Raw genomic sequence first — 20,698 nt, forward strand, 5'->3', positions numbered from 1 at the left:
CAAAAGTATGATTTTATATTTTCGAGGGGAAGATGATTGTGAACATTTAAGTGCGTTGATCAGGTTAACGAGAGAGAGAGAGAGAGAGAGAGAGAGAGAGAGAGAGAGAGAGAGAGAGAGAGAGAGAGAGAGAGAGAGAGAAACATTTTTTTTTCAAAGGAATTGTTGTCAGTATTGGGGCAAATGTACAGAAGTGACGATTAATGTGCATATGATTTGTATACAATGGGCGTCTGTTCGACCCCTCAGAATTTCCTGTAAGAGGAATTTCATAATTCATAATGCAAGATACGTAAATTGATATTTTTAGTTGATATTTATGCACATGTCCATTCAAACTCGAGAATGGTGAGTTTTATTGACTCAAGAATAAAGAAATAAAGCCATAACGTGTTACTCCTGTAGTATCGTCATTTTCAAGGTGGTCTTGTGTGTTACTATTACTTCAAGCTTTAGTTCATCATACATTGGGTGCCAAATCGGGGCGAAGTAAGGGAGTTTGGTAAAGGACCGTCCAGGAAACGGAATAGTTTTGCTTCAGTCTGTCAGACTCGTTGGTTCACCGCGTTAGCCAATGATTTTTTTTTTTTTTTTGACGGCTCTATTATCATGCTAAGTAGTAACTGTAATCTTGAAAAATATCAGTGACTTCTTTAGTATAGCGTTGAATGCTTGTAATTTGATCAGGTCACAGTTTTGTTCCTGCCTTGCGCGTAATTAGACTACCTATTCATTAAGGCGTCTGACGAATTGCTGCACAGCCAGTTTGCTCACGTGACAGTTTCACCTGTGGCCGGGAGCGGCGCGCGCCGCTTTGTTATTGGCTACTTGTCATGCGCAGTTCATTTGTGTTTCTGCCTCCACCGGTGACAGAGGTGCGGTGTCCACCTTGGTGAGAATTAGTCACGGGATTGGAGAATTGTTTTAAGCCAAACCAAGTGTGATGTTTAAGTATGTAGTGCCAGTCTTTATTCACGGCGAAGTGAGGATCAGGGGTATTTATGTACGTGGAGGAAGGGAGTTGCATGAGGTTGAAGAGAAGAGAATCGCAGGTAAGATTATTTGAGAATTTCATAGCTTATGTTTTAGTCACTTGAAAGATATTTCTTTAAGCGTATTTCTGGTTTTCTTGAAGTTTACGTGGACTCCTTGTCCTAAGGAGGGGATATTCTCTGATTATATACCTTTAAAGTATTCAGTGAATCTACGTAAAAAGATATTTTTGTATGGAAATTCTCCCGTTTTTGTTAGGGACTAAATTTCCCAGCAAACCAAGCCTCTTGTGTGGCAGCTTCACCTTAGGTGTATAACATATTTTTGAACATAAATTATGGCTTTTATTGGTTATCATTGGTTCTGTAACGAAGACAGTGGGGCTCCAAGTTGTAATATTAGAAAAATAAGTCACTATTTAGGAAGACCATAAGTTAAGGTAAGATGAAGTAGTGGGACAACTATATGCCATGTTTCGAAATTATAGTCTCTGGATAGGTGATTAACCAATTAACATTTTATGCATGTGGTTGCTGTATCACTCTCGTAAAACTATACGGTCTATAGATTAGATGGTAATATATAAGGTATATTTCAGGTACGACTATGAGGTCCTGATGCGGAATTCAACCTTCTGTCTAGTCCCCCGTGGTCGACGCCTTGGGTCCTTCCGTTTCCTTGAAGTACTGCAGGCAGGATGTATTCCAGTGCTGCTGGCCAATGGCTGGGAGCTTCCCTTCAGTGAGGTCATAGACTGGAGCCAGTCGACCATACAAGCAGATGAGAGGCTTCTGCTCCAGGTGAGCTCACATTTCTGTATTGCAACTGTGTGTGAAGGTAAGTCCTCTTAAGTGAGGGGTCGCTGAGCCTGAAACACCGAGCGCCGAAGGCAAATTGTTTACCACTTATTACGGCACTTTACGCTGAAACGCGGGTAGTTTCAGCAAAAATAATGTATGCTTCCATTCAAGTTTATATTCGTCAGGTAGAATATTATTGTATTACAATTTTTTTCAATGAAACTCATTCGAAAAGCGATTAACTAATATTTTTTGAATTAAAGAAAGCGAAAGTCAATTGATTTCAAGATTTGATCCCACTCTCCACTGTAATACGGTCATCAGTTCAGCAAAAATACTAAATTTCCGTGAATGTATTATATCACACAGTATGAATAGAATGTCATTGTAATATAACTATTTTAACCAAAAATTAAAAAAAAAAATTGTAACATCTTTTGAACATCAGAAGGTTTGGTAAAGCCTTGTTTTCATAATTTTTATTAAGAATATATTCATTCAGGAACAGTTAAGATATACTTTGCATCTGTTCTTTCTAAGCTGCCTTAAAATATTACCGTACGTAGGAATTGTGTATACTCTTGTTTCTTATTTTCCAGAAATATGACAAGTTTGTGTATAATGCAACATTAGGATACTTTAAATTTACAAGTATTCATTTTTCAAAATGCACGACACCAAACAAATGCCGGGACGGGTATGTGCGTGGCTCTCCCGCCAAAAAAGACACAAACATGCTTGACCCATATTCTCGTCAGCATGGATTCAAGAAGAAACAAGTTCACAGCTAAGTTCAGGCTCCGAATATGCAGAACAGACTAACAACTGTGCAGCATTTAAGGTATCCAAAAAAAAAAAAAAAAAAGTTGAGACTGAAGAAAGAAAGCTTAAGCGTATGCCGTAAAACAAATGTGCTAACAGAGGAAATTGTAAAAAGTGTCCACAGTTGGAAGTTGAAGTGGCAAAGCATGTCGGTGAAAACAGACTGACTGGATATGGTGTTTCCTGAGGATCAGTTCGAATTTTTGCCGTAGAACTAGCAGAGAAATGAGGCATCACAGATTTTTAAGCGAGCCATGGTTGGTGCACAAGATTTAGGAAATGATTTTTGTACCGAGGTATGGAGAACGAGAATATCACAGCCTCTTACACAAGAACTTGACAAAGGTTATTGAATTTCATAAGTTAAGTGTGAAATATCGAAAAGGTTTTATTACCGGTATTTTTTTTCTTTTTGTAGATCAATGGGTACTGTGATACCATGTATATAAGTTAGCCTGAGTTTAGAACTTCAACATAAACTACTGAAAGCATGTTATAAGGTAAGTTAGCTTACTGTAAGTTGGTAAGCTTCATCTGCTGAAGGTACTGCACAGCTTCTCATTACTAATTGGTGGTACATATTTTACTGTCCTTTATTTACTGGCAGTAACTTTGAAATATTTTTCATGTCAAGCTAAAGGTTGCTCCTATCCCTTCCCATCATACACTGATTTCAACCTAGTAAAACAATTAACCATGTATATGTCTACCTTCAATTTTTTGCCTAAAAATTTGGCCTTAGAGAATCTGACTATACACGAGAATATATGGTAAATGAAGACGCATCATATATCAAGAAATGTAGATGTAACGTAAAGTCACCTTTGTAGAGCACAGCAATGAAAGACAATCTGCAGAAATTATGATAGTTGGGTATTTTTAATAACAAAGATGCTTGATCATTTCTGGCTGGTAGACTGGTGCGTGCTGGCATGATAATATATATAATCGAAGAAATTTTAAAACTAGTAAACATCCAAAATTCCCTTGTGGTGTAAATCGGATCAGAAAATCTGAAACTGCACTCTTTAGAAAACAGTATTACATACACAAGGAAAATATAAGGCCAAGTCCCGAACCTCCAGACAAGTATAATTCCATTCTGGATTGAGACCAGGTAGAATGTGCAAATTAAATCTACTAATACCTACAGTAGTATAACAATTCGAAGTATGGTGAAAGTCCAGTTATCAAAAATTCCAACTGTCAGGATTTGTAAAGATCTGATAACTACTGATTGTGTTAAGTCTGAATATCATACTTTTGACAAGATTGGAAGCATATGATATTAGATATTCCATAGAAAACTTACATTCCTATGTAAAGCACATTATAAAAAGTTTACAGCTAGACTACTTGGTGAGTTTGATATGGGTATCAGGACACTATGAAATGGTCCACCTCACCAACACCTGCTTGAGGAACTTCATTATTTTTTCTGGTGATTGTACATACAATCTAGTAGTGCATATTTGTTTAGTTTTATCCTCAGTATTATTAAGACTCAAGATATCCAGCTTTTCCAGTTATCCATCTTTTTGTAGATGCCATCAAGGTTGTGTGATTGAACTTTTGCTATACATTGCAGATGTAGATATGTAGACTAAAGATTTCAAGCTCAACACAATTAGTTTATAATTGACCTCTTAACATGCTTCACCCTTATATTTTCGTTGGTTTTCCTCTTTTAGATTTTCCCTATACAATCAATGTTCAACTTAGATTATGAAAGAAAAACTTAAGGCAATAGATTATGGAAGAAAAACTTTTAAGGCGATAGATTTGGAACTAGTGAGTGATGTATCCCCCTACCCCCGTTGGAGGTTCCACTCGTGTACAAAAGTCCACGTCATGGCTTGGCCTTAATTGATATATAGAGAGGTTAATGAAAGGGAAAAAGAACAGACAGGAGAAAGTATTTATGAATTTTGGGTGAAGTGAAGAACGTCTCTTAAAATGTATCAGGTCATAATTATTGGGGAAGACTTGAGAGGGTAGAGGGTTCCAAAGCTTTGGGGTGTAGAGAAAGAAACCGATATCAAAATGGCCCACCTTTGAATTGCCAATGGCCACACGTTAATCATGCGATTCAGCAGCTTGCTGAGTATTGTGTGATCTAGCCAGTGATGGGGGCCCAGTAGCAGCCAGCTCTCAAGAAAAAAAAAACCAGAGTTATACCTATTGAAGACGAAAAGTAAACCAACATTGTGGCACAGGGCAAGCGGATCACGTTTTCAGATTAGCCCGGGAGAGTTAAGTCGGACCACTTTCGACTCGACTCTGTCAAGTAAGGACAGTATATATTTATGATAAGGGGTAAGGAAGCCAGTCTTTGTATTTATCATAGAAAATGACCAGGAATTCAAAACCATGTTACTCATTAAATTTGATATTACACTTCATTATGTGCTTCTGCATATTTATCTATATCTCTTATGCCTGTTCACTCTAGGAATTCCCATCAAAGGGGTTGCCACAGCAAAGAGTCTCCGCTTATCCCTGACCTTACTTACCTCCCATGCATGCACCATTCCACATTCCACACATTCTCTCTTTCTCCCCCTCTCCATCCCCCTCCCCCTTCCAGTATTCTTCCACTCTTATTTCCCCATGTCACAGGTGGTCTTCCTTTTTCACCAATCACTTAATTGCACTATCGTGCACTCTCCTTGTAAAAGTTCTTCCATTCTTTTCACATGCCCAGACTACCTCAGTGTTACGTTTCACCCACTCTTATCACTCTACAGTTCATTCCCTTTGCATTCCTTGTCATATCAAAGCCCATACACCCCTCATTAATTTCTTCATTCTGTCTAGTCATACCACATGCTCCTCTCAAATAACTAATTTTCACAGCCTAGATACTTGACCTATGTGACTCGTTTATCATATTGATCAGCTGTATCTGATTTTTGCAGGTGCCAGACATAGTTCGGTCAATAAATGCTTCACAGATGTTGCAGATGAGACAGCAGACACAACTCATGTGGAATCAGTATTTTTCTTCCATTCAAAAGATTGTTCATTCTACCCTGGAGGTGAGAATTTTTTCCATAAAGTGAGAAAGTAGTTTCTTGCTGTATTAATATAACATTAACAAGAATATATTCATATAAACTGTTATGCATAAATGTTGATTCTGTGAACTCGATGAATCGCTGAAGGGTTTAATATGACTTTAAACTCTTGCAGATTGTTGCAGACAGAGTGAGAAGACACAGAGCACGACCTCTGTCTGTTTGGAACTCCAGCCCGGGAGCTCTGGCCATCAACTATTCTTTCTCGGACTACTTACCTCATTTTCCCTTCTATTTAACATCACTTGGTATGACTTCTTGCACAAGGTATGGTTCATTACATTTCCAGTTATCACTAAATGACATTTGTGCATTTTTACAACTGGGCATGCACCTCAATAGTTACAGATGATGGGTTGCATATCCAGAGTCCTTCTCGGTACTCTTTCATCTCGTTCCTCTTTTGACTTCCTGCCAAGCTCATCTGAACCTATCATAGGTATCCACATATATTTTTCTTTTTATAGTTCTCTTTTGTAAGATTTTCTTTCTCTATTGATTTTTTTTAAATTTTGCTGAAATATATTAGTTGAGCAGCAGGTGAAATGTTTGAAAAAATCATTACCCTGCTTTTGATGAAGATGGTTTGTTTGTGGTGGACCCCCATATTTTAAGTAAAATTTTTTTTTCACTTTTGAATGTTGCAATTTTGCTGAAACATACCACTTTGTAAAGTAATTGTGAAAAATCTTTCCAGTTGCCCAGTGTTTGTTAAAGATAGTATATTGGATTAATGTATAGATTTTTCCCCCCCCCCAAAAAAAGGAACAGAAGGGGGCCAAGTGAGGATATTCCCTCTAAGGCTCATTCCTCTGTTCTTAATGCTACTTCACTCATGTGGGAAATGGCGGATGTGTATGAAAATATATATTATTTATTATATATGTGTATATATACACATGTATACATAATGCCCATATACATACATATACATATACAGAGATATACTTGTATACACATGTACATACTCATACTTGCTTGCCATCATCCATTCCCATCGCCACCCCGCCACACAGGAAATAGCAACACACACACACACACTCACACCCAGCGAGGTAGTGCCAGGAAATGACAAAAAGGCCGCATTCGTTCACACCCAGTCTCTAGCCGTTATGTGTAATGCACCAAAATCACAGATGCCAATCCACATCCAGGCCCCACAGACCTTTCCATGGTTTACCCCAGATGTTTCACATGCCCTGGTTCAATCCATTGAAAGCACGTCAACCCTTGTATACCACATCATTCCAATTCATTCTATTCCTTGCATGCCTTTCACCCTCCTGTATGTTCAGGCCCCGATCGCTCAAAATCTTTTTCTCTCCATTCCACCTCCAATTTGGTCTCCCGCTTCTCCTTGTTCCCTCCACCTCTGACACGCATATCTTCTTTGTCAATTTTCCTCACTTGTTCTCTCCATGTGTCCAAACCATTTCAACACGCCCTCTTCTGCTCTCTCAAGAGTCTTTTTATTACCACACTTCTCTCTTACCCTTACGTTACTTACTCGATCAAACCACCTTGCACCACATATTGTCCTCAAACATTTTATTTCCAACACATCAACCCTCCTCCACACAACCCTTTGTATAGCCCATCCCTCGCAACCATTTAACTTTGTTGGAACTACTATTCCTTCAAACATACCCATTTTGCTCTCCGAGATAATGTTCTTGCCTTCCGCACATTCTTTCTCTCCCAGAACCTTCACCCCCCACCCACACATAAACACACACACACGCCATATGACTTACTTCTGCTTCTATGGTTCCATCCACTGCTAAATCCACTCCCAGATATCTAAAACACTTCACTTAAGTTTTTCTCCATTCAAACTTACCTCCCAATTAAATTGTCCTTTTCACTCTACAGAACCTAATAAACCTTGTTCTTATTCACATTTACTCTCAACTTTCTCTTTTCACACACTTTACCAAACTGTCATCAACCTCTGTAGTTTCCCAACTGAATCGGCTACAAGCGCTGTATCATCAGTGAACAACAATTGACTCTCTTTCCAAGCCCTCTTATCCACAACAGACTGCATACTTGCTCGTCTCTCCAAAACTCTTGCATTCACCTCCCGAACCACCCCATCCATAAAGAAATTAAACGTCCATGGAGATGTCACACATCCCTGCCGCAAACCGATATTCATTGGGAACCAATCGCTTTCTTCCCTTCCTACTTTTACACATACCTCACATCCTTAGTAAAAACTTTTCACAGCTTCTAGCAACTTGCCTCCCACACCATATACTCTTAAAACCTTCCACAAAGTATCTCTTATCAACCCTATCATATGCCTTCTCCAGATCCATAAATGCTACATACATATCCATCGGTTTTTCCAAGTATTTCTCACATTCTTCAAAGCAAACACCAGATACACACATCCTCTTATCACTTCTGACACCACACTGCTCTTCCCCAATCTGATGCTCTGTATATGCCTTCACCCTATCAGTGAATACCCTCCCATAAAATTTCCCAGGAATACTCAACAGACTTATGCCTCCTTAATTTGAACACACTCCTTTATCCCCTTTGCCTTTGTACAGTGGCACTATGCTTGCATTCCGCTAGTCCACAGGCACTTCACCATGATCCATACATACATTGGATATCCTTACCAACCAACCAATCAACAACACAGTCACTCCTTTTTAATTAATTCCAAGGGAAAGAGTAGCACTACTCCTGAAGCAGGAGTTGGAGTATGTGATAGTGTAACAAAGTAAATTCTAGATTGATGTGGGTAAGACTGAAAGTGGATGGAGAGAGATGGGTGATTATTGGTGCCTATGCGCCTGGTCATCAGAAGAAAGGTCATGAGAGGCAAGTGTTTTGAGAGCAGCTGAGTGTGTGTTAGCAGCTTTGATGCAGGAGACCGGGTTATAGTGATGGGTGATTTGAATGCGAAGGTGAATAATGTGACAGTTGAGAGTATGATTGGTGTGCATGGGGTGTTCAGTGTTGTAAATGGAAATGAAGAGCTGTAGATTTGTGTGCTGAAAAAGGACTGGTGATTGTGAATACATGGTTTAAAAAGAGGCATGGTCAAAGAGCATTATTGGATTATTTGTTAATTGATAGGTGTGTTAGGGAGACTTTTGGATGTGAATGTGCTGAGAGGGGTAGATGGGGGATGTCTGATCACTATCTTGTAGAGGCGAAGATGAAGATTTGTAGAGGTGTTCAGAAAAGAAGAGAAAATGTTGGGAGAAGAGAGCGGTGAGATTAAGTGAGCTTGGAAAGGAGAATTGTGTGAGGAGGTACCAGTAGTGATTGATTGTAGAATTGCAAAAGGTGAGAGCAAATGACATGAGGGGAGTGGGGGAGGAATGGGATGTATTTAGGGAAGCAGTGATGGCTTGTGCAAAAGATGCATGTAGCATGAGAAGAAAGGCGAGATGTGGGCAGATTAGAAAGGGTGGTGGAATGAAGATGTATGGTTGTTAGTGAAAGAGAAGAAAGAGGTGTTTGGGCAATTTTTTGCAGGGAAGTAGTGCAAATGACTGGGAGATGTATAAAAGAAAGCAGCAGGAGGTCAAGAGAAAGGTGCAAGAGGTGAAAAAGAGAGTTTGGGTGATTTAGTATCATTAAATTTTAGAATAAAAAGATGTTTTGGAAGGAGGTAAATAATGTGTGTAAGACAAGTGAACAAATAGAAACATCTGTGAAGGGGCAAATGGGGAGGTAATAACAAGTATTGATGAAGTAAGGAGATGGAGTGAGTATTTTGAAGATTTGTTGAATGTGTTTGACGATAGTGGCAGATATGGGTTGTTTTGATCGGGGTGGTGTGTGAAGTGCGAGAGTCGAGGAGAATGGTTTGGTAAACAGAGAAGAGGTAGTGAAAGCTTTGTGGAAGATGAAAGCCGGCAAGGTGGTGGGTTTGGATGGTATTGCAGCAGATGAAATTATTATTATTATACTTGATTGCCGTTTCCTGCGTTAGTGAGGTAGCGCCAGGAAACAGACGAAGAATGGCACATATACATGCATACACAGATAAATACATATATACACATTAACATTTATACTTGCTTGCCTTCATCCATTCCTGGCGCTACTCCACCCCACAGGACACGGCATAGCTACACCCTGCTTCAACGAGGTAGGTAGCGCCAGGAGAACAGACACAAAAGGCCACATTATATTTATTATACTCGATTGCTGTTTCCTGCATGTAGGGAAGTCATTTTAGATCATAATTTTCTTGTTTAGGTATACAGCTGTGATATCTGTCAGTCATGGTGGGAGCAACCCCGTGCACACCACTCCTCTGTATAAGCTGGTCAAGAATATTGCTCGTAGCAAGTATGTTGAAAGGGTGAGTATTTAGAAATTGTTCGATATTAAAGTTAGCCTGTGGCATGATATTTTGACATCCATATTGTTTATTGTTAACCTTTAGAATTTTGTTTGTCTTATTGTTGTGGCAGTTCATGTACATAGTCTTGCATAATGTATTTAGCTATGTAGAGAGAGAGTGGTAGTACAGTTAAAATGGGGTGGAGGGATACTGGAATGAAACGGGAAGAATGTTTGGTATGGTGTATGCGAGGGAGGCATGTAAGGACAGGGATAAGTGGAGACTGTTTTCTGTGGCCACCCCTTGATGAGAGTTCCTTGAGGAAATGGGCATCAGAGATATAGATAGAAATTCAATACCAACCTTTATGAATTCAAAGAAATAGTTGAATCTAGGTTAATTTTGGCATTTGAATTTGTAAGTTCTCACAGATGAAACATTTGAATAAATGAAATTTAAAGCAAAAATAATACTGATTAGAGAATGGGAAACCAGGCTAATTGGGAAGAGATGACTTTTCTGATTTTGTCAAATACAGAACAAAGGTGTTATGGAATTAGCTACTTTCTCATTTATCAAGTGGAAAGTCTTGCTGTGCATGTTTCCAAGAAGTAAAAAACTGCCCATTGAAAAAGAAAATTATGGTTGAGGGTTTAAGTTTGTGTTTATATGTAAAGAAAGTGGAGAGTAAATGTGATAAAGAAATGTAGGTAATGAGGTACAGCTGGATATTTAGACTGGATGGTTTAAGTGTAAGGCTGTACAAATGGAGTGCCTTAGGTACTTAGGGAGTGTATGTGGCAACAGATGGAACCATGGGGTTTGGAGTGAAGCATAAGGGAAAAGGCTTAGGCCCTAAATGCAGCAAGTACCATGTAGAAGGAGAGGTCAGTTTTTTGTTAGGGCAAAGGTCGATGTGTCTAAGGCTATGGTATATCTAACAGTGATGTGTAGTTGTGTCTAAGGCTGTGAATGCTAAAGAAAGGAAGATGGTGGATGTGCTGGAAATTAATTGCCTTGGAGGATGATGCAAGTTGGGAGGTAGGTTGTTTGCATAAGAAAGAGGTGTGCTTGTGAGTGTTTACCAGGGTATGCTAAGATGCTTTGGACATATGGAGAGGATGAGCAAAGAAAGACTGAAAGATTGATATGTCTGAAGTGGAGAGGGTAGAAGTTGACCAAGGAGAATATGGTAGGATGGAATGAATAAGACTTTTTGGTTATTGGCCTGAACATTCATGAGGGTGATGGCCATGCATGTTACATAGTGAATTTGATCAGTGAAGGATATTAAGGGCAAGGTCATGTCGTTGGGCTTCTGTGTAGTGGTTAGCATTCCTGATTGTGGAAAGAACAAGAACTATGACCAAAGTGGAGAGGGAAGGGTTGAGTGAAAAAGATTTTGAGCAATTGGGGTTTAAGCATGCTGAAGGGTGAAAGGCATGCTTGAAATAGTGAATTAGTGATGGTATACTGGGGTCGACATGCTGTCAATGAACAGAACCAGGGCATGTGAAACGTCCGGGGTAAACCATGAAAAGGTCTATAGGGCATGGATGCGAGTAAGGAGCTGTGGTTTTGGTGCATTACACATGACAGCAAGAGAATGAGTGAGTGTACATGGCCTTTCTTTGTTTCGTAGCACTAACTTGCTGACAGCATTAACAGTATGGCTTTGATTAGTGCCACAGTTGCTTGTGTTGCTTCAGCCTAAGAAAAAGAATGAGGGGTGGGATAGCATATTGGTCAAAGTAAACCATGGACCTCTGTGGTGTAATGGTTGGCATTGCTGATCACAATGCATTCACTGGCCACCTGGGATCAGGTGCATAGGTTCAAGTCCCAAATGTAGCAGTCATGTAAAAGTGATAAGAATAAGTTTAGGAGAGGCAGACATTTCAAATGAAATAAAATTGGAAAATATATGGAAATAGCTAGACTGGTGAGGTAAGTTGAGGAGAATTAGTTCTTGAAAGGATTTGGAAAGTTTGTATGACAATATAGAAAAGTGATCATATTCCTTTTAACTGAATGATGGCTTTGATGTAGAGCATAAAGGTAAAGAGAGGATGAATAGTTACAAGTTTAAGGAATAAGTCTTGTGAGCATTGTGGGTGGAGTATGTGGTAAAATTGTGAATGATAATGTTTAAAGGACTGTGAATCCCCTGAAGGTGAAGAATTCTTGGTGGATATGAGAAGAGAAGGCAGATCTGGATTAGATTTTCTCTTGACAGGTTGTGGTAAAAGTTGCAGATAGGAAGTAATTTCGTACAATTTTTGTAGAATTATGGAGGAGATTGGATGTGTTGGAAATGAAGCACCTAATGTTGACACGTGATGTAAGGAGGTTTGATTTTATGAGGATTGAACAAGAGTTGGAATAAGGTACATGCATTAAGTGGAGTCTGATTAGAGGGCCAATTTAGGTGAGCTCAAATAGTTTGGGCATACAGGTGGGATAAGTGAACAAATGGAAAAAAAAAAGTGAAGGACAATTTAGGGTAATGGGGCCTGAACATTTAGGAGGATGAAAGGTATGCAGTAAATAGAATGAAAAGAACCATTCCTGTATGTGGGGGCAACATGTTGCTAGTGGGCTGAACCATGGTATGTAACATTTATTTGTATTTATTATACTTAACTGCCATCTCCTGTGTTAGCAAGGTAGCGCAAGGAAACAGACAGAATGGCCCAACACATACACATGTATATACGTAAATGCCCACATACACACGTATACATACATATACATTTTAATGTTTAGATACTTATACATATATACACATGTACATTTCCATACTTGCTGCCTTCATCCATTCCCGTCACCACCCCGCCACACACGAAATAGCATTAACCCCACTCCTTCCTTCCTTCCTTCAGCTAAGCAGCACCAGGAACAGACAAAAATGGTCACATTTGTTCACCCTCTGTCTCTAGCTGTCTTGTAATGCTCTGAAACCACAATTCCCTTTCCACATCCAGGCCCCACAGATGCTTTCCATGGTTTACCCCAGATGCTTCACATTCCCTGGTTCAAGCCATTGACAGCCCATTGACCCCGGTATACCACATCGTTCCACTTCACTCTATTCCTTGTACGCCTTTCACACTCCTGTATGTTCAGGCCCCAATCACTCAAAATCTTTTTCACACCCATCTTTCCACCTCCAATTTGGTCTGCTGCTGCTTCTTCCCTCTGACACATATCCTCTTTGTCAATCTTTCCTCACTCATTCTCTCCCTATATCCAAACCATTTCAGCACCCTCTTCTGCTCTCTCAACCACACTGTTTTTATTACCACATATCTCTCTTACCCTTTCATTTCTTACTTGATCAAACCACCTCACTCCACATATTGTCCTCAAACATTTCATTTCCAACACATCTACCCTCCTCCGCACAACCCTATTTATATCCCATGCCTCGCAGCCATACAACATAGTTGTATATAACAAATTCAAGATAAATTGTAGAATAAGCTGCTTAGATTGGCTGTGGGTGATAGGTTCTGGTTTTGGTCTGTGACAGCCAGAGTGGATGTGTGCCAATGACAACATTGTTCATTTGTTCCATACACTATCTCGGTATAAGATGTGAAAAGCAAGTATGCATAAAAAGGATTATCGATTTAGAAAAGGGATATGTATTTCATAAAAAAACACTAATTAGAAAATAGATAAATGTTTTTAAAAGTTTTTGAGAATGGTGCATGAGAGAAATGTTAGAATGGTGTGAAATAGTTACAGGAAGCAGGAATGTTGGGACATGTAATGTCACTGTGGATGTAAAGCATGACTGTTATTTTTAGTTGACATCAATACAAACTTGCCATTTTTAAGCAAATATTTCAAGCATTGATGATAAGCTTCCAGTGGTCCATATTGAAATGGACTGCCAAACAAACATTCAACATGTGTAAATTGCTTTGAATGCAGGTTAAAGAATACTTGATAAGGCATAAGTTGAGATGAGGAAGAGAGGACTGGTACAAAGTTCTGATCCAGCTATTGTGCTTTACAGTACTCAAAAGTATATAGTAATGAAGGTTTAAAAGTGTTTTCTTGCAGTTTTAAGTTTACATGATTTCTTTTCCTACAAGTATAACATAAAGATTTTAATGCCATATTTGAAATTGAATTGATGTTTTTTCATTTTAAAGAAAGTGTATATTTCTTGACTACAGAAATTATTTTGAGTAGAATAGTGTCATTATTAATCAAACACTTGACAGATTGTAGTGGTATGGACCAGCAATCAAGTGGCACCCACAGAGAGTCGTCTTCCAGGAGGTAGCATTCCAGTACATATTGTGGTGGCTACTGATAATTCTATCTCTGCCCGGCATCACCCACATTCGCTAGTTACCACTGATGCTGTGTTCTCCCTAGATGAAGATGTATCACTTACAACAGATGAACTTGATTTTGCCTTCACTGTATGGCGAACATTCCCTGACCGAATTGTTGGGTACCCAGCTCGATCACATCATTGGGATGATTCTAAGGTAGGACTGCATTAATACAGGATATTATAAGATGTTTACTGAGTTTCACTGTTTTGCTAAACATACAATATTCTCAGGCTGTGTTTAGACATAGCATGAGAATATTGTATGCTTTGTTGTCTAAATCATATGGTATTCCCAAACTAAATAGTATAGTGGATGAGGTGATGAGAGGTGCATGGAAGGGTTCTAGAATGAAAGATAGGTCTATGGCATATCGTAGTAGGGATGGAGTTTGAGAAATGAAGTTGCTACTTTGTGTAAATGACATGGTTTAGGTTGCAGGCTTTTAAGACATTAAATCAATATGATTTTTCTCTGCATTCTTAGTTAAGATTAAGAGTGTGTGCTAACAACTCCTTGCTGTACAGTGCGTATATAGTAATTAGATGAATTGTTTGCAGTCGGGATGGAGTTACACCAGCAGGTGGACCAATTCGTATTCTTTAGTGTTGACGGGTGCTGCTGTGTATCACCGCTACTGGCAGCACGTGTACACCTACCAGTCTCCATCAGGCCTTCTTTCCACTGTAAAAACAACCTCAAACTGTGATGATATTCTCATGAACTTTTTGGTTTCTGCTATCACAAGACGACCGCCCATCAAGCTCACCCAGCGTAAACAGTATAAGGATAATGTTTCAGAAGCAAGGTATGCACATGTTGTTTGTTGTACTAATAGGAATTTATATTAGTCTCGTACAGTTACTGAATTCTAAAAGAAGTAATTTTATGTGCATCTAATGTAGATATAATATAAGCTACATAGTACTTGATATTAAAGATTTGAATGATGTTAGGCATTAAGTATGTACAGATTGTAGGTTGGCTGATTCTTTCCTCCTGTTTGTGCATATGTAGAGGAACATTTTTGTAAATTTCTCTTGCAGTACTACTCTGGCTGCTTCATGTGCCCGGGATTATTCCTTTGACAAAATGTTGCCCTCTATCCCTCTGTCACACCTTTCTGCATGTTCAGGTCCCAAACTTTTAATGTTTCTTTCACTCCAATCTTCCAGCTTCTCAGTTTTACCCTTTTCCTAGTTCCTTCCACTTCCAACACGTAAGTCCTTTCAATTATGTCATAGATAAAAACATAATTAAATAAATGTCCTCCACTCTGACTTTTAAATCCCATATATTCAGCATTACAGAGTATGCTTCCCAAAAACTGGGAGTGATGTTTGTATACATTTCATGATTGTGTTTCTTATGACCAGGTATTTCATGTCAATTGACAAGGGTTTTAGTCGCCCAAGTGTGGAATACTGCTCACACATTTTGGATGGCTCATTATGGTATCAAAAGCCTTCCATCTCGATAATTCAACTGGCATTAACTCTCTTCAATCTTCCCTTTCCATATTGCAGTGTTGCTACTTTCTCTCTTTTCTATGGATATTATTTTAGCCTTTGCTCTTGTGGTCTTCATGTTTCCCTCCCCAAAGTTTTGAAACTGACACACATTTAGCCACAGCTTCCCTCAGTTTGTGTTGAATCTAGCCACTTAAGGATTGGCTGTTAAGGTCTGTCTATCTATATCTCAGACACTTGTTATGATTGGAACCCTCTCAGAGGGGTGGCCATGGCAACAGAATCTCTAACTAAAGAACTCCAGTAATGCTCCTACGCCTGTAGTGCCTCACCCTTAACAGGCCACTGGCAGAGGGCAAGTCTAGTGCAGTGTTTGCAGAGGCTTTACCTAATGTTCCTAAAGACTACTTCTGTATAATATTTTTACCTAGTGCTTCTGCCTAAATGTTCCTACCCCTTACTACTACCTATTGCTCATGCCATTTTGCCAAAAGGTAGGGTTAGTGCATAATGCTCACCGCAGGAAAATCTAGAGTTACAAAGTATGAGCTGCATGAATTAAGTGTTGTCAATTGTTACATATGAAAAGGAGGGATTGTATGTTTGTGGACAGAATGCCAGTAGTCCATATATTAGTGAGGCAGAGAGAAAAGACAACTAAAGTGCTGGCTCATTAAGCAAATATCACTAACCTTCCTGATACCCAGGAGGGTAGTACTGGTAACATACCAGCCTGGTCATTGGCTGCCTACCAGCTACTTACTACTGGCTGTTAAGATACTTCCTTTTTCTCTCAAATGTCTGTGTATTTCTCTTCCACTCTTCACATAACCTTTCTTCAGGAGTCTGGTTTACAAGCACCTGTGGAGCCCTGACTAATGTCAGCTTTATTTTCTATAATTTTTTCTTTTACCTGAGTTTGTGTTTTGCCCATTCCATATTAGTCTCTGTGAAAGGAAATGAATGTCTGAAATACTTATGTTGTCAGTTGGTAATGAGTAATTTTTTTGCAAGAGTTGAAGCTATGTATAATTAAGTTTCACCAGTATTTTGCCTTTTTGTATTTCAGGTGGATATGGACAGACCCCAGTCATTTCCACCAGCGGAGTGTGTGCTTAAACACATTTGTCTCGCTGATGGGTCACATGCCTCTCCGGCATTCTAACCTTCGCCTAGACCCTGTGCTTTTTAAAGATAAAGTATCAATGCAGAGGAAAAAATATCGGCAGATTGAAAAGATAGGTAGCTAACGACAGCTTACTTTTAGGTTTAATAAGCAATTAGTTTTTGGTGGTTATTTTGTTTTAACGGAGTTATTTTCACATTAAGGGTATTTCATGGGAATATAAGTAAAATAGACAAATCTTAGATTGCCTTCATCATCATTCATACCGACAACAAACAGACAGCAGTTAAACTGGGCCTTTACTTCATATTGTCTTTGCTTTGTGCATAAGTTCTAAACTAAGTTTCCATGAATTTATAGTTCACAAGTGACTTAATACATAAATTTTTTGTGCATTTCATTATTTTCCCATTAAGAAAATTATTGATACCAGTTCATAAAATAACTGGTGCATCATAAAATTAATTTGCTCTTTAAAAGAGTCATAGTCCAATTAATTTTGGATGTAATTGCAAATTCGTCTGCAACTATCAATAGTATAGAATATATCAAATGTGAGATATACTTGTATGTGTAAAATATATTGTTTTATACAAAAGAAAATACTGGTTTACATAGAATTGATTCATCATTTGGGGACAGTATAGGGATTTTCAAGCATTTCCCATGAATTGGTATTGAAATTGCATATGCTTTAGAATCATGTGTTGATCAAATTGTACAAGTCTACAAATGTAGTTCAGTGTGCAAGAGGTGTTCCAATATGTCCCAAATGATGGGTGAAGCAAGTCATTATTTATGGTGCCATTTGTTATAGCTGTGTATGTTTATAAGGCAGTCGTAGCTTATTTAAGTTTTCCCTCAGTCAGGAAGTTATGCTCAAAGATTCTTTTTATATTGTAGTCCCCTGATGAGGAACTAGAGTAGAATGATATATGGTTTGGTGAAAGATGGTAGTATTCCTTATACTTTCTGGGTGGCTTCCAGAGACCCTCTTCCTCACTATTAAACTTTAAAGCCAATGTTGTTCCCTGTCCAACACCAAACCAAATTAACATTTATGGTGTGGGAGTGTTGTGAGTTGCTGTTTTACTGCAGTCATTCCAAAGTTCCTGTAAACTCATAGATTAAGGGCTGGATGTAGGAGATAAGTTGGAGTCCAGTACTGCAGTACACACACTCTGTTCTGATCTCTTAAGTGACATAAAATGCTATTATACTTTATTTAAAAGCTAACAGTTTAAATCTGTTCACACATAATTTAATATGTCAAGTTTTCTTGGACATGAGTACATCATCACAAGCCCTAGATCGTTATTCAGTAGTGTGTGTGTTCTGATGATGTATATGAAGCTACGTTGATGCAGATACAAAAATTTGACATTTTGAATTCGTGCTATCTCAGGTGTCTGGAGAAAACATTGATTACATAATCCTAGCTTAGTATGAATAGACAATCTTGCAATATTGGAGTTTTGTGTAATATGTAGAAAGTTCATGGAGAGACTTCTGAATGTAATTCAAAAATCCAATGCTGTACAAGAAGTCAGAGAACTTCCTGAAACACAGTTTTGTGTACTAAATACTCATTTCTTGTCCAAAATTATAGTGGTGCTTCTCTATGTATATAGCCATATGAATGGCAGCATGAATGTAATTTGTATAAATGATTTGATTGAGGGTATTTGATTGTAAATTATGCTACAGTTTTAACTTTGTACAGTCATTCTTGAAAATTTCATATAGCATGTCGTAGGATGTGTGGGTTTGTCATACAGTTGGCACTTCTCATATTTCTCTTGAAGTTTTTAGGAGTGGAGTTAACTTGCACAGTTATTGGGTGAACAGTGTTTAATGTAATTAGATGCCATTGGTTGATATATAGCAGGTCCTTGCTTAACATTATGATTCTGTTCCTGAAAACTGTCACATTTACTTAAACATTAACTGAAGTTGAACCCACATGAGAAAATGAGTTAGGTTCATGGACCCTCAAGGACTCCCTCAGAAGAGCTGATATTTTCACTTGCACTTCACTAATGCACTTCCAGAAACACAGAAGTATTATGTAAATTACTTGACCCTACCAGTTATGGATGAAATGGTTAAGATGCCTGTTTATCCTACTAAGTAACCAGTTAACCTACCTTTGACAAAGAGCAGCTGGGCACATATTTTTTAACCCCTTTGATATAAGAAAATATTCTCTATCCTAGAAATGAGGAAATTCAAGATTAATAGAAAGGGGTGTGGTTATTAAAATATCAAAGATTGTTGATAGGATATAGAAAGCAGATTTAGGAATAGGTTTGGCTCAGGCTTATCAGAATAATCATGAGAATTCTGCAATATACCCATGCAGGACATTCCCTTTAAGGCTCAGTCCTCTGTTCTTAATGCTACCTCGCTACTGAGGGAAATAGTAAATGTGTATTTGAAAGTTTATTTTTTCTTAAACTATTATTCTATTTGATCACCGTTTCCTGTGTCAACAAGGTAGCTCCAGGAAATGGACAAATGGCCCATCCACCCGTATACACACACTACCTCACTAATGCGGGAAATGGTGAATAGTAGTAAAAAAAAAAAAAAAAAAAATTCAATGTCATATGTATATCTTCTTCCATACTATTCGCCATTTCCTGCATTAGCGAGGTAGCATTAAGAACAGAGGACTGGGCCTTAGAGGGAATATCCTCACCTGACCCCCTTCTCTGTTCCTTCTTTTGGAAAATTAAAAAAAACGAGAGGGAAGGATTTCCAGCCCCCCGCTCCCTTCCCTTTTAGTCGCCTTCTACGACACGCAGGGAATACGTGGGAAGTACTCTCTCTCCCCTATCCCCAGGGATAATGTCATATGTATATATATATATGTATATATATATGTATATATATATATATGTATATAAATGTGTGTTTTCTGACAATACCTCGCTGATGTGGGAAAAGGCAATCAAGTATAATAAAAGAAAATAAGAATAAATCATTAAGTAGATTGTTTTAAGTTAATTTTTTGTCATACTTTGAATATTAGTGTTTCTTTTGTTAGATACTTTAGTGCTTTTGGCCATTGACAAAAATGAAATAGCACGGCATCGTTAAGTGAGGATCTGTTGTATTTGAAACAAGAATAATATTTTCTTAATTTTGTATAACTTTACTCTTATGTTAATGTGATGGATTATAACCACATATTTAAATGATTGGACCATAAAATTCAGTGACAAAACTGTTTGGGCAATGTGCTTAGTGTATTGAAAATTGTGGAACAGCAAGACACACACCTGTAAACTGTTTAAAATCTAGGCTCTGATTATTCCATGTGATATGTTTTGTGACCTGACTGGACAATCTCAAAACTATTATGATTGCTAGCTTCTATGTAATATAAGAAGTGTCCTAAGCAAAACATTAATTAAAAGGGCACTTTATTTTGTAAAGGAAGAGTTCATTGCCTGTGAAGCATCATGATACATATTTCATTAAATATATTTGCACACTGATAAAACTCATAAAATCTGCTGCAGCAAAGTTTGAAATCTGTTGGTAATTGTCCTTATTGTTACATGTTTAATATATGGAAAGGTCAGTTTTAAGTGAACACCTCAAGACTGAATTTTGATTTTTTTTTACTCTGATGACATTGGCTGATTTTTAAGAATGTTACATGATGAGGGAAGTATGAATGTATTTTTGTTTAGTAGTTTTTAAAGTTTTTCAAATACTCCTTTAAAATATATT

At 38.2% G+C, this 20,698-nt stretch overlaps 1 protein-coding gene across 2 annotated transcripts in view; it reads left to right on the top strand.

Moving 5' to 3' along the window:
- The window catches only part of ttv (exostosin glycosyltransferase 1 ttv), a 355,264-nt gene extending 335,563 nt beyond the window's left edge, over nucleotides 1–19,701 (top strand). For both annotated transcript variants that reach the window (XM_071684917.1, XM_071684916.1), the window contains exons 2-8: nucleotides 1,592–1,793; nucleotides 5,534–5,653; nucleotides 5,808–5,959; nucleotides 9,923–10,028; nucleotides 14,246–14,518; nucleotides 14,923–15,170; nucleotides 16,901–19,701. In XM_071684917.1, the coding sequence (XP_071541018.1) occupies nucleotides 1,592–1,793; nucleotides 5,534–5,653; nucleotides 5,808–5,959; nucleotides 9,923–10,028; nucleotides 14,246–14,518; nucleotides 14,923–15,170; nucleotides 16,901–17,081 (1,282 nt within the window). In that variant the 3' untranslated portion in view covers nucleotides 17,082–19,701. The remainder of the gene's footprint in view (nucleotides 1–1,591; nucleotides 1,794–5,533; nucleotides 5,654–5,807; nucleotides 5,960–9,922; nucleotides 10,029–14,245; nucleotides 14,519–14,922; nucleotides 15,171–16,900) is intronic.
- The last annotated feature ends 997 nt before the right edge of the window (nucleotides 19,702–20,698 follow it).

This window comes from Panulirus ornatus, chromosome 39, assembly GCF_036320965.1.
Source record: "Panulirus ornatus isolate Po-2019 chromosome 39, ASM3632096v1, whole genome shotgun sequence".
Lineage (NCBI taxonomy): Eukaryota > Metazoa > Arthropoda > Malacostraca > Decapoda > Palinuridae > Panulirus > Panulirus ornatus.